The sequence below is a fragment of the Mus caroli genome, unplaced genomic scaffold, assembly GCF_978045245.1.
Source record: "Mus caroli unplaced genomic scaffold, Mus_caroli_1 scaffold_12, whole genome shotgun sequence".
Lineage (NCBI taxonomy): Eukaryota > Metazoa > Chordata > Mammalia > Rodentia > Muridae > Mus > Mus caroli.
Window position 1 is genome coordinate 115,058,915 of NW_028227267.1, and position 15,822 is coordinate 115,074,736.

The 15,822-nt window shown below is 42.2% G+C and overlaps 1 protein-coding gene across 1 annotated transcript in view; it reads left to right on the forward strand.

Moving 5' to 3' along the window:
• Positions 1-15,494, forward strand: part of Gpc6 (glypican 6) — a 1,019,946-nt gene extending 1,004,452 nt beyond the window's left edge. Inside the window, exons 8-9 of the mRNA XM_021181728.3 lie at positions 3,467-3,642; positions 13,590-15,494. Coding sequence (XP_021037387.1) covers positions 3,467-3,642; positions 13,590-13,792 — 379 coding nt within the window. The 3' untranslated portion in view covers positions 13,793-15,494. The remainder of the gene's footprint in view (positions 1-3,466; positions 3,643-13,589) is intronic.
• The last annotated feature ends 328 nt before the right edge of the window (positions 15,495-15,822 follow it).

Below are 15,822 nucleotides of genomic sequence, written 5' to 3' on the forward strand. Positions count from 1 at the left end.
GTCTTCTGCAGCTACTGCGTCAGCATCTGTGTCTACAGTGGCAGAAATAGCTGTTTTATTTTCCAACTGTTTTATGTTTAAATTTCTGAAGTCGCCCTTGGAAAACTCCAAGAGGAGAAAACATTCTGCAGGGCACAAGTACCATGGCTCCTTGTGTTCATTGTAAGTGGCTGAGCATCACCAAGCACAGTGAGATGCTGGCCTTGCTTGGCAGTCTCTTATTGATGCTGGATGTTCAGACTCCCAGGGGCAGCATTCCCGAGTAAGCTATTGCAGCAAGCTGCTGATAAATGAGACTTGGCTAGCTAAGCAGAGCACATGGCGTGCAAGAGAGACGGAGCCCCTCTGACTCGGCCTGGGCACAGCTGCAGGAATAATGACCAGAATACAGAGCATCGAGAGCCCTGGCCATCACCTTAACCCCTCAAACCATGTCAGCAGCTGATGGCTTGTGCTTGCTACGTATTCTGGTGGGCCATCATCACAACTGAACTCCAGGAGGGAGGGCAATCTCAGAGGCCAGCAAGATTTTGCTTGTACTCCAGTCATTAAAAAGAATGGTAGGAGTTTATGCTTTAACTGCAAAAATAAAGATGTATGGGTACTTGGATTTAATTGTTTTCTCTTAGAGTTATTTTGGGGGCAGAAATAACTTCATAGGAAAGAGTTTACCATGAACTCTGAGTTTTGCTTTTATTTTGTTCGAAATGTGGGTGGAAATGCACAGCTTATCCTGCAGACCCCTGACTTGAATAAGTAAACCAATTCCTGTACAAATACGTCCTGCAAAGGACTTGAGTCCCGCCTACCACCCTGAGTGTCACTCCTACTGTGTGTGGACACTCCTACTATGTGTGGACACTCCTACTGTGTGCGGTCCTTCTTCCAAAAGCTGTAGTCTTTGGTATCTGGCATTTGAAAAGTAACTTTAAGAAAGAGAAAGGATTCTAAGCATGAGGGTAGTTCATGATTTTGAGAGTGGGGATGAGCAAACAGAGGCGCTTTCTCAGCTCTCCACCCACAGCAGGAAGAGGAGTAGATAAACAGCCACAGACTCAGCGCCACCAGCCTGAGGGCTCATAAGCCACAGACTGGACTTGTAACAGCACACTCAAAGGTAGGCATGTGCTACATCCCTGTGAACTCAGTAAGCAGGGGTCAGAGGAAAGATTATCTTTCCGAGTTTGACGCTAGCCTGGGCTATGGAGCAAGGCCCAGCAGAGCAAAATACTACTTAAAAAACCTTTGCTGTCCCCTAAGAGCTGCTCTGTGCTTCTGCCCTGGGCTCTGGCTTGTACTTTGGAGGGCCACCTCAAGATCACCGAGTTTCCCATCAGTCGGCTCCCAGTTAGACTCAGCCAATAAGGACTAGCTCCCTCCCTGCCAGGATGTGTTAGGCATAGCGCCCTCTGGTGTCTGGCTGTCGCTTGCACTGTGCTGCATTCTGGTCACATTCTGGTCCTTTGTCTCTAGGGGTTCCTTCTGTTGGTGCCACCTTGCTCAGTTTCCTCGGTGGCCTTGTAAATACTCTTTCCATTTAATTGTCCTTGTTATCCCTCCGGTGTGCCACTTGTTTCTTACGAGGACCCAGACATGGATGGTACCTTGGTAAGACACAGAGAAGGGCATCCAGATTAGCTACAGAGCTTCATTATAGCTCCATTTCTGTATATTTTGAAAATTCCTAAATAAAGAACACGACAACAGGAAACCATGCCTAGCTGCCTCATAAAAGGGTGGGTAGATTTCCTGAAAGCCGAAACTGTTTTAGAAAGATATGAGGGTCTTATTTAAATATGTTTCAGATCTTATGGACCAGAAAAAAAATCAACAAAAACAAACAAAGCCCTGCAGAGCACTGTGCTGGGGGAAAGGGGCCTGGCTTCCTCATCCACTCTCATAGCACAGTCAACACTGGTTTCTCCCAATATAGATGGGACTTTCTTGCTACCAGCAAGTTTAGTGGTCAGATCTGCAGTAGACAGCACTTAAGTGTTGTTATCTAAGTCAGTTTTGTCTTGGCGTTCATTGAAGTTCTATCCCCAAGACTGAACACACACACACACACACACACACACACACACACGCACACACAAAATCACATATACACTCAAACACATAATCACACGCATACTCATACTCACACACACACACACACACATAATGACACCCACTCACACACACACACACACACACACACACACACACACTCACGCTAACACATATATACTTCAGATGCCAGTGGCAGACCCCAGGCTGTTAACCGTATGTGACACCTGACTATAAATTACAGTGTCCCCACCCCTTCCTGGGTCCAGTTGATTTGCTTGGGCATCTCACGGAGCTCAGTTTTGTCACTCACTAGACTCCACATCTGCTTGCCACCGCTTGGATTTGCCTTTCTACTTCATGCAGTGGTAGAACGGCACACCTCTCTGTTACATGGGCTGGTGAGGTGGGATTTTATAGCATAGCTCCTGACAGAGAGCGTTCTTTTGACATCAACCACTGTCCTCTAAAGCATTTACATGGAGGAGAGATGGGAGAGTGATGTTTTAGGAATGTTAACCAGACAGCACATGTAGGGTACACTAGAGAAGATTGGAGCGCCTATAAAAGTTTGTTTGAGCCGCTGTAACCATCTATACTTCAAAGAGAAAGGCAGGGGAAGAAAAAGGCCTGTGAGAGGAGTTTCCTGACATCAGTATAGAGTTGGTAGATAGAGCATTAAATACTCACAGGCCCTCTGAACATGCCCATGGGCTCTCTATTCCCTTTGTATAAAACCATTTGGGTGACATTAGACAAGATATTGGAAGACTGAAAAAAAAAAGAAATATTAAATAAGAAGAGTTAACTATAACTACACATTAGTCTCTTTTATCAAATGTTGACATGCCTCTAAAATTAGACCCAAAATGATATTATAAAATTAAAAACCTATGATATGAGTGCAGCTCAACAGTAGAACACTTGCCTATCATGTACAAGACCCTGGTTCAAATCCCAGCACTGCCAAAATATAAAACGAAAACCATTATAGATGTGTCAAAGGCATAAGCCATCGATGACTTCTCATAAAACGTCTCAAAGACTTATTTTTAATATCCAGAAAAATCTTTGTACTAGGAACCTATCACAGTCTTGACTAGAGCTTCCAAACGCTGGATGAAGAAGAGGAAAGGTAGTCACCGGGCAGAAGTGATGATTCTACTCTACCATTCAGTTATTCCTATTTATAGATAAGCCTACATGAGAACTCATTGCGCTGTAAAAATGAGTGTGGAGCCCTTCTATCTGCACGCCGTCTCAGAACACATTTGATGTTTGGCTCATTTCCTCAGGCACTCACTACTGCTTTCCTTCACCAGGTGACGTGGCTTCCCATCTGAGATAGCAGGGCGGCGTTTGGTTCTGAGGTCACCACAACACCACCCTGACCCATGTCTTCCTCTCTGCTCTACAGATACCTGCCTGAGATCATGAACGATGGGCTGACCAACCAAATCAACAATCCTGAGGTGGAGGTGGATATCACACGGCCAGACACTTTCATCAGACAGCAGATCATGGCTCTCCGCGTGATGACCAACAAACTGAAGAATGCGTACAATGGCAATGACGTCAACTTCCAAGACACAAGTAAGGAAGCTCTCACAAAGACCAGTGAACCCCATAGTCAAAGGATCCTGCAAGAATGTGCTCTAAGTTTTTCTCCAAGAGCAATGAATATCTTTGATTACATGTCATTTTTCCTTAATCACAAAGTTTTTCTAGTCTGAGGCACAATGTACATGCTGACTGAAATCATAATTGTTCATAATAAATGGCTCTGTGTGTGTGTGTGTGAGAGAGAGAGAGAGAGAGAGAGTGACTGAGAGAGAGAGAGGGAGAGAGAGAGTGACTGAGAGACAGAGAGAGAGAAAGAGAGAGAGAGAGAGAACATGGAGAGTTAGTTCATATCCATTTAGCTTCATGTATAGACAAGATATTAAATGTCATTCATTCCCAGGTGTTATCAACCGTATTTTTTTCCATCTATTTATTTATTTATTTATTTATTTAGCATCCCAATCACAACTCCCCTCCCCCCTAGCCCCCCCCCAGCCCACCCCCATCCTACACACAGCTTTTTCCTCCATTCACCCTCTCCTTCACCTCTGAGAAAGGAAGATCCCTCCCACAGAACTAACTCACTCTAGTACCTCATTTTTTGAGACAGGATCTTTTACATAGCCCTGGAGCTCAGCAATTCAGCTAGGCTGGGTGGCCTGTGAGCTCCAGAGGTATTCTTGTCTGTGTTTCTCTAATGCTTACCTTTCAGGTACACAGAGCCATGCTTGGCTTTTTTTATAAGGATCTAACTCCGATTCGTATACTTGCAGAGCAAGCTCTTGACTGAGTTATCATCCCAGCTCCAAGTGAATTAGTTAACCATACAAAAGCAAAAATATAGTTTCATCTACAAGTTGATACATTTATGATAAAGTGTCTTTAGCTTGTCTTTTCTATGACAGCATTTATATCTGTCCCAAAGCCCTAATTCCCCCATCACCACCTAAAGAACCTTCTACAGATTCATGACAAGCTGGGATGAGCCCCATCCCCATCTTGTCTCTCAAAACAATATTATAATTATTTCTTGAATTTATGGTGGCTCAAAGGTTTTAGTTAAAACCATCTGTAACCTTGTGTTTTTCTACCTGACCACTTTCCTCCCAGAAATAATCATTACGAGACTTAATATTTCACGAATAAATACCTAAGCCAAAAGCTTTGCTTGTTTTCCAACTAGCTCATAACTTAACCACCCATTTATTCGCGTTGAAGTCATGCCGCGTGGCTGGTTACCTGGTCCTCAGTTTCAGGTGACCATCTTCTTCTGTATCTGGGAATAATTTCCTGCACCTGAGGATCTCCCAGAACCTTCCCTCTGCCAGAGGTTCCACCTTCTAATCCTGCCTCAGCTCATTGACCATAGGCTTTTTTTATTGTCATATGAGGCTTCCATACATTTCACAAGAGAACATCTCTACATATTACCCTTTTAGTCCAATAAAAAATTTCTTTCTCTAACATTTATAAATTACATACAATAAGAATAATTATGAAAACTATCAGGTAAGATTTACGTTCACAAAGTCCATTCCATACCATATGTATTTGGCAAGCTTGGAGAAAGTATTCTACTATCTGTCCTATCTTGATGAGTTCAGAGTTTTGTAACTAAATCAATTTCTATCACAACTTGCATTAACAACCTAATATGTCTCCTTAGACTTATAGACATCTTAAACCCTAAACAGTACAAGCCTGTGAGAATCTAACTGTCTCGTCTTCAACCCAACCAGAGACCTGAGAAGAAATAAACATTACCTGAGAATGTAGGAGGTGCAGAGCAAGCAGTTTCCAAAACTATAGAAATGGCAGGGAAAGATGGCTGCCTGGACAGCCCCTCCAAATTCTTCTATAACATTGGAATATCCATCTTGAGTCTTCTGGCTGAGAATATCTGACACACCTTTTTGTGAAGCAGGAAATGTGAGGGACTACTTACCTTGTCTTGGCAAGGCTTGGCAGTTGACTTCCCTGTGACTCATTTGTCCAGTTTGGACAGCAGTTGATGCAAGGGTAGTCTTTCCCAGTGGCTAGCTTGCCACATATGAAGCAAACTCCACACGGAGGTTCTTGAATGCTCATCATCTTCCTTGAAGTGGAATTGAGATGCTGCCAGGATCAGACCTGTCTCATTGTCAAAAAAAAAAAAAGCCTTTTATCAATAAGACATCTTTAAATGCCATATTCTGTAGGTAGGTCTCTGAGGTTTTTGAAGACCATCTGTCTATCTACAGTATATTTGAATAGGTAAATGTTCTTGTTTCTGCTTTTTGCTATCTGTTCAACCTAGGAAACATATTTTTGTAATAATTAGATAGTATCTAACATGATCATAAGTTTGACTATTAACGTGTACTTCTTAATTGTTCTAAAAAGTTTGTAATAGCAGCTTTCAAAAGTACTAGAACTTAAGATTGAATTTTTAAGAATTACATAGGCACAGTACCTTAAAATGAGTTAATACATAGTATGATGTATCCAAATATAACCTTAATTATATAACACTATGCAAAGGTCTATACCAATGTAAGATTTTTGGCAGTTGTGACTCTATACTTTAAGAGTTGATTCAATAATCTACGCTTTATTCTTATTATTCCTGCATTATTTCAATATCTCACATTTTTCTTTTCATTGCCCACCCTCTTTTCCCCCTAACGCTGGACAAAAAGAGGAAAGAAAAGGAAAGATAAAAAATATTCCTGAATCTAACCTCCTTAATTTTCTTTCTGCCCTATCCATTACCATAGCAACTTGTAACCACCACCATCACCACCCTTAAACCACGACAAAGATCCACCATACGCTGAATGGCCAAAAGCCATCCATCCCAACTCTTGGGAATGGGACATAGTTCTCTAAAATAGTTTCTTGCTATCTTGGGTTTTTTTTTTCCTTTGAGGGGGCTGAGAAACTGGGATATGTGTCTGTCTTAAGAAAGCTGCCTATATCACTTGTTGTCTCCAGTCTCTGCATATTGATAAAGTCCAGGTCTTAACTGAATTCTGGACTGAAAAAGTCTGTGATGCTTCACCAACTGAGGCCAGCAGCTTTCTTTGAAACTGTCCTGGAAGCAGGTGTTGATGAAACAGCTATTAAGGCAATCTGAGGTTGGATGAAGCAGGATGCGGGAATAACTATGTCTTAGCACCTCAGTGTCTTCTCAGCATCCTCAAGATGCATCTTGTCAGAGCTGCTTTTCTGGTTGTTTTTCCTCTGTGAATAGAGAAACCTTACAAGGTGTTGTACATTTCTGCATTAACATAACTATGGGATGTGCAGTGTGCACAATTCAGATAAAGATCATTCTTCGCTCTGTGTTCAAGCAGGCAAGGGCATCTGTCTTTCTTTAAAAGTTAGTTTGGATGGCACAACCAAACTTTAATTTAATGTCCTCTCTATGCCATTTAAATGAATTAAATCGTAAGTTTTGAGAATTCTGTAGCCAGCAAGATTTAGTGGCTGTGCTTAGCTGAAATTCTGGCTGGAGACATGTTCATGTCTCAGGCAGTCTCAGAGGTATTTCCATGTGGGAAGATCGGTATATACTTTGCCTGGCTTGTTCATTTTCTTGATTTTTTTTCTGTCTACAGCCAGACCCACAGGGGGTCTCCTCCAAGTCAAATCTGATTTCCAACAACTTGGATACAATTCACAGCTTTTCTTTTCCTGTTGAAACAAATACAACGTCTCCTGCCCAACTATATATATATATTGCCCTCCACTCTGAGGTTATTACATATATAGGCTGATCTGATTCATCTGCCCTTTCTAAACTCCAGTGTATTGCAAGAGCTTTGTTATCTCCATCAATAGTCAACAAATCACTATTTAATCTATCTCTGGGAAATCTCATATCCACCCCAACCCCCCTTCTGTTCTGTGAGAACTTCCTTTAAAGTCATATTAATCTCTTCATAATTGCTTGACCTGTAGGAACATAAGCTACATCAGTAACAAGTTTCATGCTAGAATGTCTAAAACATGGCTGTATTTTAATGGATGCATATATTGGAGCATTATCAGCTTCGACCTAATTGAAGGCATTTCCAAGACAGTCACCATTTCTAGTCAATGTGAGATATCAGATTCATCTTTTTCAGAGTTCAAGGCAAACGCCCACCGGAATTCTGAACATGCATCAACTGTATGATGCACCAACACAATGTACATATCTTAATCCTCCAAACTCTGCAAAATGAAATGCATAGTGTATTGTATGACAGTGTTCTAAGGCAGCATCAATAAACAGAAGCTGGATTCTTAACTCAACATATTGTACATCTATAGGTTGCCATTCTAGTTCTCCATAACGCTGTGGATTTCTCAAATCTGGAAGTCTCAGAGGTACTCTGATGTTATTGCAGGTTCCAGATTGGACTCCTTCAAGGATTTCTTATTCTGAACTAAAGAACCCTCTAACCTCTGTCCTGTGACCTGTGACCTGTGACCTAGCCTTCTACCTTCCAGCCCCCTCCTTATCTAAGGCTGCTTTATTATGATAAAATCATTTTCTAACATATTACCATACCAGTTCAGCCCCATGGCAGCTCCAGTACGTTCTTCTGAACTTCTGTAGGTTTGCACACTCCTGAGGCCAGCATGTATCCATGCTCAGAAGGCTACCCCACTGGTCTCACCTTCTGCTGGCCCTGGCCAGTCTCTGACTGCGCAGGCTGGGAGTCACACCTACTTGCTTGCCCCAGCTCTGGGTAGCACTTTTGCATGCTACATTTTGTTCATTAAGCTCTGAGAAGTTGCTGGGCCTGTGGCAGGCTGGTGTGTATTCCCATTCACTGTCTGCCTCCTTTTTTCTCAGTGGCTGGCTCTTCTATTAGTAAGGATTTTTCTTTAAGGCTGCATTCGGTACAGCCTCTCTGCTGTTTCCTATCCCTTTCTCAGTCTCTCACTAGAACATCTCCCTCCCAGCAGCTTTTACCGAGGCCCAATTCATGGCAGGGTTCTGGGAAGGTTTCGCCCGGGGAACATGCCTGAGGTCCTGATTTCCTAGTCAAGTGCTACTCCCCAGCAACTAGCAATGCTGCAGCCTTGGTCGCTAAGGGACCTGTGCTTCCACAGAACCTCTCCCTGGTTTCCCACTTTCTTTCTTAAAGGGCCAGGCTTCCTGTCTGGCTAGCACACAGCTGCCTGACTTCTGGTCTGGCTCCATGTTTATAACTCATGCCTGAATCTTTTGTTCTAAACTTGGATTCTACATCCTGTGTTGAGTGCCATATTTAGTTAGAGCCATCTTTAACCACACGTTTTTCTGCCCATCCACTTTGTTTGCAGAAATAACAACTCTGAGACTTAATATATCACAGAATAAATGCCGAGGTCAAAAGCTTTGCTTGTTTCCAAACTAGCTCATATCTTAATTACCTATTTATTCTAGTCTAAGCCATGCCACATGGCTGGTTACCTGGTCTTCAGTTTTATTCTACTGTCTTCTTCTTTGTCTGGGGCAAATCTCCTCTCTCTCTCTCTCTCTCTCTCTCTCTCTCTCTCTCTCTCTCTCTCTCTCTCTCTCTCTCTCTGCCAGATGTCCCACCTTCTACTCCTGCCTCAGCTCATCAGCCACAGGCTTTTTTATTGACAAGCAAATCTTCCATACAGAGATTATTTATAAAAAGTCACACACTTGAAATAGAAACAGCACTTCAAAGTTTGAATTTGGATTTTTTTTCTTCAGCTATCATTATACTGTATGATGTTCTCTCATGATTCTTGACAGAAGACTCGAATCAACAAACTCCAGTGAGTCCCAAGAACACAGGGGCAAGCAACGATGCTCTGTGAATGCTGTGTTAGACTGAGATGCTGTAGAAGTTTCATATTTCGAATTCGTTTGAAATTGTAACATTCTAAAACCAATGGCTTTATTGGGATGTGGCCTGACTGTAAGTAGGGAAGAATCTATACTTCTTGAGACTCAAATTCCTTATCACAAAGTCATTATTAAATGCCTTAGAATACTAAAAATGGGAGAAACAAGAGACAATAAGAGGTTCGAGCTAGGAGCCTCCGAGGTAACTTATGAAAAAGCTAAATCGGGGTCTTGAGGGTTGTAAGCAGGTTCAATGCACTGTTACCCTCCCTGCTGAGTTGTACGGAGACACAGACCATAAACATTTATATCTGAAATATTACAGAAATAGTAAACTGAGAAAGCAATATTACACATGGTTGTTTCAGTGGTAATCACAAAAACACTTGAAGTGATTTCATGGACTCTCATCAGTGAACACTGAAATGAAGCTAAGTATATTTGGGGTTTGCCTAAGTGGCTTCAAGATGCATAGATACAGAGGCAAGTGATTTTGTGGGATTTCTTCTTGGGTGGGTTGGTTTTCTCTTAAGTGTGTAACCTAGGAGAATTCACAGGAAGAGACTTCTGGAACATCAGTTGTAAAACTGCCAATGATCCTTAAGTTGCTCACTGAAGCTGAAGATGCCTGTGTACTTGGTTAATGAGATGGAAAGGCACGAGTTACAGGCTGAAGACATTAAGACATCTCAGCCCTGCCACCGTCCCACTGAGCTGTCCCCTACAGAAAGGTTTTAGTGTTGTCTTCCACTTTAAAGAACTCGGGAATTAATTTACTCAGTACAGGCTAATTACCACCAAAATGGACTTCACTGCTGTCAAATTTCTCAGCTTCGTCCCATTATTTCTTCTTGCTTCTGCTAGATCGCTCCCTTCCTCTTGAGAAGAGAATGTGACACCAGCTTTTAGCTTCACTTCCTCGTGTTTCTTATTTTATACCTCCTACCTTCACCATATGATAATGCACTGTTGGACCTGGAGTGTAACCATTCAGATGAATATTGAAGTTCTACAAGGATTGTCTGCCATTGGCTTTACTGCACTTCTTTCTTTTCTAGTCTAAAGAGATGTCATTCTGAAAAACTCAAGGAACGTCAAGGAGGAAGAGACTTTTCTCAATTTCTTCTCAAAAAGAAAGAGAAAAGTCAAGGACAGTGGAGAGCATCCCTTAAATCTAACCCAAACACCCAGTGTAGCTGTTTTAAGACGGTGCCTAGCCTATGAACCATTATCACATTTTATACCCATCACCAGCTTTATCTCCTGAAACAATTTTTTCAAGCTGCCCATTCTACCCCATAAAACATGAATTAGTGATTCCCTTTCAAAAAGATTTGGGGCATTGTTTTTCACAGCCAGAACCTCTTGTCACTATTTGCTTCCCACAATTTTAATATTCTAAGTCACTTTAATAATATCTTTGTAAAGGTTATATTACTTTTTGCTCAGGATACTGGTGTTCAGAACAATTCCCTTTGCAATTCTGATATCTCTGGATTTAATTAATGGGCATTTTCCTCCTTGTAAAGGCCAATAAAGATAAGGCATAGAAATGTTAAGAACCTAGTATAATGTATTCAAATGATCTTATCTGGTATTTAGATGTTCCATTTAGGGGGCGGGCAAAACCATGCTGAATGTTCTTTCTCACTCCGGGGAACAATCTAAGAAATCCCTACTCTACTGTCTGAATCCAAAATGGCACTGTGTCTCAGGAACAGCGAGACCCAACAGCAGGGCAGGAGTTTAGGAATGTTTGTTGAACTCACTGAGCACATGAGAGTGACAGTAATCCTTGATACAAAAATCACCACTTCCTGATCTTTTCATAAACACTGTCTCATTTATCCCCAGAACAGTTCTGAGGAGCCTTGTTACTCTTATTTTTGCAGGTGAGGAGAAGGATGCTCGTTGAAGCTATTCACTCCTGCCCATCCAAATTAATAATGCTAGCTTAAGTGTTACTTTACCATTGTTAGGAAGAAACAAATCTTTCCCATCTGGCATCATTGGTAGCAATGAGTTTGCCCCCAACGTTCCATCAAACTGTCTCTACTCACAGCCTGCAAGGCAAACGTTACCAACTGAATGTGTTTAGATATAGAAACTGATAGAAGTTGAATTAATTGCTCAAGGCATATTGATCGATTCAACAGGATTTATTGAGCATCTGCTGCCCATCAGAGATCGATGGCCACTTGGAAATGGATGGTCGTTGCAAAGACTCTTATCTACTCTCAAAAAAAATGTTTATATTCTAAGAGAGTATGGACAGTAAACAAGCAAGTACATAAATAGTACAAGCCCAGGTATTGGGGAGAATGTTCAGGTAGCAGGCTAAGTGGTCTCTCTCACGGTGGGAGGAGCTACTTATCAGACCCTCTGCAGATAGCCAAAGCCAGAGTGGATCAGCTCCTTGTCATAAAATTACTTAGCATTTGTATGTGACTTATACACATTCCCCCATATCCTGTATACTTAAAATAATCTTCAGACTATTCCTAACACAATAAATCCTATGTAAATAATTGTTATGCTGTATTTCTCATGGAATAATGGCAAGAAAAAGGCATACATTTTGACATAGATACAGTAACAGCAGAGCTACATGGTACATAATGCAAGAGAGAAACTGAGAGCCATGACACAGAAGTAAGCTTTAGCAAGACCTGTTCAGACATCAAACCATTCACCAGGGTTGCACTTCATACATGACAAATTCGCATTGCTTCTTGGAACTTTCTGGATTTATTTTTGCCTCCATAGTTGGTTGGAAATGTCATCATACATGAAGGAAACAATGAAACATGATACTTAGGCAAGCCCAGAGACATGGTGGACAGGAGGGGAAGAAGGCGCCCTCAGACAAGGAGTAAGCAGTGAATCAAACAGGGAATGACAAACATGCTCTGTAGTGGGACAGATAATGCAAATGTTAGGGTCATACAGTCTCTGTCACAGCCACTTTGCTGTACCCTAGGAATATGAAAGCGCCTATAACCCTTGGAGGTAGACCAGTTGTACCTGCGTTATAATCAAACTGTCAGCCTGATTGTCACATGTACAATTCTTGTAGTTACATGATAGGACACCCCCCCCCAATTGATTATTCCAAACATTAAAAAGTACAGAATCTGTTTCTTATGTTTGGGGCCATGGGGAACTAAGCAACAGGATGTAGCTTACCCACTCATGTCTTAGAGAAGATGGTTGAAAAGAGTCCATGTTTGCTGTTAGGACAAGAACATGGGGTTGGTATGGGAAAGAGGCCACGCACAGTGATGGTGTTGCCTTCTGTGGCTTGCTGCTGCCATCTCTTCTGCCCTGCCTGCACTGCTTGCTTTTTGTTTTCTGTTTTACCTTAAATGGCCATTTGAAGGTCTTTTTAAAGAGGGTGAGATGACATACATCTTTAACCCCAGCACTCTGGAGACAGTGACAAGAGGAAGGAAGATCATGAGTTTTGAAGCCTAGATTCCCAAAACAAAGAAAAACCAAAAGTTGCCTCTAAAAAGCATGAGATTTTAAAACAGCAACACTGAAGTGCAAAGGAGCAAAGAACAGAATTGCATTTTAAAGATAGAAATATATAAGAGTGTGTGTGTGTGTGTGTGTGTGTGTGTGTGTGTGTGTGAGAGAGAGAGAGAGAGAGAGAGAGAGAGAGAGAGAGAGAGAGAGAGAGAGAGAGAGAGAATAAATGTGAGTGAATCTGGACACCTGGTGGGGGCAGAGCTGGGAGTGGCCAGAAGAGAGTGCCAAATCTCCAAGAATAGAGTTGCAGATAGATGTGTGCTGCCCCGATGTTGGTCCTGGGGAATGAACTGAGGTCTGTGGCAATGGCCATGTCTCCAGCTCCAGAACACAATTTCTTAGTCATTTAAATACTGGACAGCAGATGCATCTAATATTGATGTGGTTGAGAGGGCACCCGTTACAAATTTACTCTGTGCAGATACCAGTGAATACTGTATCTCGGTTCTGTTTCTGGCCCATCACCAACCTGCCCGTGAAGAAACTATCTATGGGACAGACCAGCAATGCTTTGATGGAGTATTCCTCCCACACCATCCCAAGAGCTGTTGTGCTGTTTGTCGTTATTCCCAGCTAACTGTTCTAACTTTTCTTGTCAATCTTCTCCCGCCAGGCGATGAATCCAGCGGCTCAGGCAGCGGCAGTGGCTGCATGGATGATGTGTGTCCCACGGAGTTCGAGTTTGTCACCACCGAGGCCCCGGCGGTGGACCCAGACCGCAGAGAAGAGGAATCTTCGGCCTCGAAGTTCAGCTCCTCCTTGATCTCCTGGTCTCTGGTCTGCATGGTCTTGGCCCTGCAGAGACTCTACAGATAATCGTGGGCTTTGGTCAGACGAAACTGCGTTTTAGCTCTTCTGTGGCCAACACTCTTCTTTTCTTACACTCTTGAACAATGGACCATGCCACACAACAAGCCGTTTTCTATGACAAGAGAGCAGTCTTGAGGTCTGCCTCCCCTTTTTGCTTTCCCAAAGAGTACCGGGTGCCAGATGATCTGCTTCTCTTTCCCTCAGCTATCTGTGGGGACCTCGTTTATTCCAGAGAGAATTCTTACTCAAACCTTTCGTACCAAGAGATTGTTTTCTTACCGTCGTTTGCTTTTATGCTGCAAAATTAAAAGAATTTCATGTTGTGAGGGGGGGTTTTGGTTCTTTTTTTTTTTACAACCCATTTAAAATAGGAAAAAAAAATAATTTTCCGTTTCAAATCAGGCCAAACCCCAAGACAACTGCATTCTCAACAAGGAAACAAACAAAGGAGAGAAAATAAAGGAACTTTCATGCTATCAGGCTTGGCACTGACAGCCAGCTCCTGGAGTGAGCTTTTCTGTGACAAGCGAGGTTTACAAAGTGCTTATGAGGAGAAAGTGTAACATTTTCACATAGTGGAAATACACCGTTGTCTTGGAATCTAACCAAACTGATTGGAAGGTACTGATAGTACATTTAGGACTCTGTCTTTATATGAAGGGTAATCTTATGACAACTCGAAGCCTTTCTTCCCCCTGCCTGATCCCACCGCTCACTGATGGCAGCATTTTCTGTCTCCTAACGTCTGTCCGTTTTATCCAATTGACACTGATTGTCTTCAGTTTTTCATAGGTGCCCCGCCCCCATCTAGTCTCCTCTCTCCTAGGTCTTGACTCAAAAGTCATCTTCAATGGTAACAGTCTCTTCTTTCTCCAGACGGACATGAACCAGATGTCTCAGCTCCTCTGTTCCGGACTCTCCCCCCAGATACGAGTTTCCTTACTGACATGACAACTCGCTCCACACACGAGGTTCTGTTGTTACTGACTCTTTGTGTCAATTGGTCTCAGCATCACAAGAGCATTCTCTTAACATAACAACTCACAACAAAAAGAAGTCAAGACAAAAGGAGAGAGAGAATAAAACATTATATATAGTATTGACACGGAGGTTCTTTTCACTTTTTTAGTCCTAGTATGATCATCTATTTTTATATCTATATTATATATATATATAAATCACAGATTTTAACTTCTTAATTCCAAGCTCAGGGTTGACACTCCTTTGTAACAGAACTGTTTTGTCAACCGCCCCGTCTTGTTCTGTGCTGCTCAGAGAACAGTCTCCTTAGTGATCTTCGAGCACCAAGAATCAAGAGCGAGAACTTTTTATGTATCTAACTGTCCATTGATGGCAAGTTTGCCAGGGCACACCCTTCTCACACACGCTTGCTTTTCCCCTGGTGCTCCAAACTGTCCTGAGCTCATGGGACAAGCCTGGTGTGCAAGACGTGACTGGTGATGGAATGTGTGTGTGTAAAGAATGTTATTCATGAAAAAAAAAACAAAAAAAACAAAACATTGCTCTCTGGTACAGCACCTCTGGCCTTGGACTTCTACCGGGTACTGTACTGAATGGCCTAAACTCAAGAGGCCATTTTAGAGCCACTGCCTAACCTGTCCACCAAGCCAGGCCCAATGCTTCCTCTGACAGAGAGAAGCAAAATACACCAAACTGGGGTTGTATGAAGACAGTTGGCTAACCACCTTCTCCTCCTCCTTCTTTCTTCTTCTTCTTCTTCTTCTTCTTCTTCTTCTTCTTCTTCTTCTTCTTCTTCTTCTTCTTCTTTCTTCTTCTTCTTCTTCTTCTTCTTCTTCTTCCTTCTTCTTCTTCTTCTTCTTCTTCTTTCTTCTTCTTCTTCTTCTTCTTCTTCTTCTTCTTCTTCTTCTTCCTTCTTCTTCCTTCTTCTTCTTCTTCTTCTTCTTCTTCTTCTTCTTCTTCTTCTTCTTCTTCTTCTTCTTCTTCTTCTTCTTCTTCTTCCTTCTTCTTCCTTCTTCTTCTTCTTCTTCTTCTTCTTCTTCTTCTTCTTCTTCTTC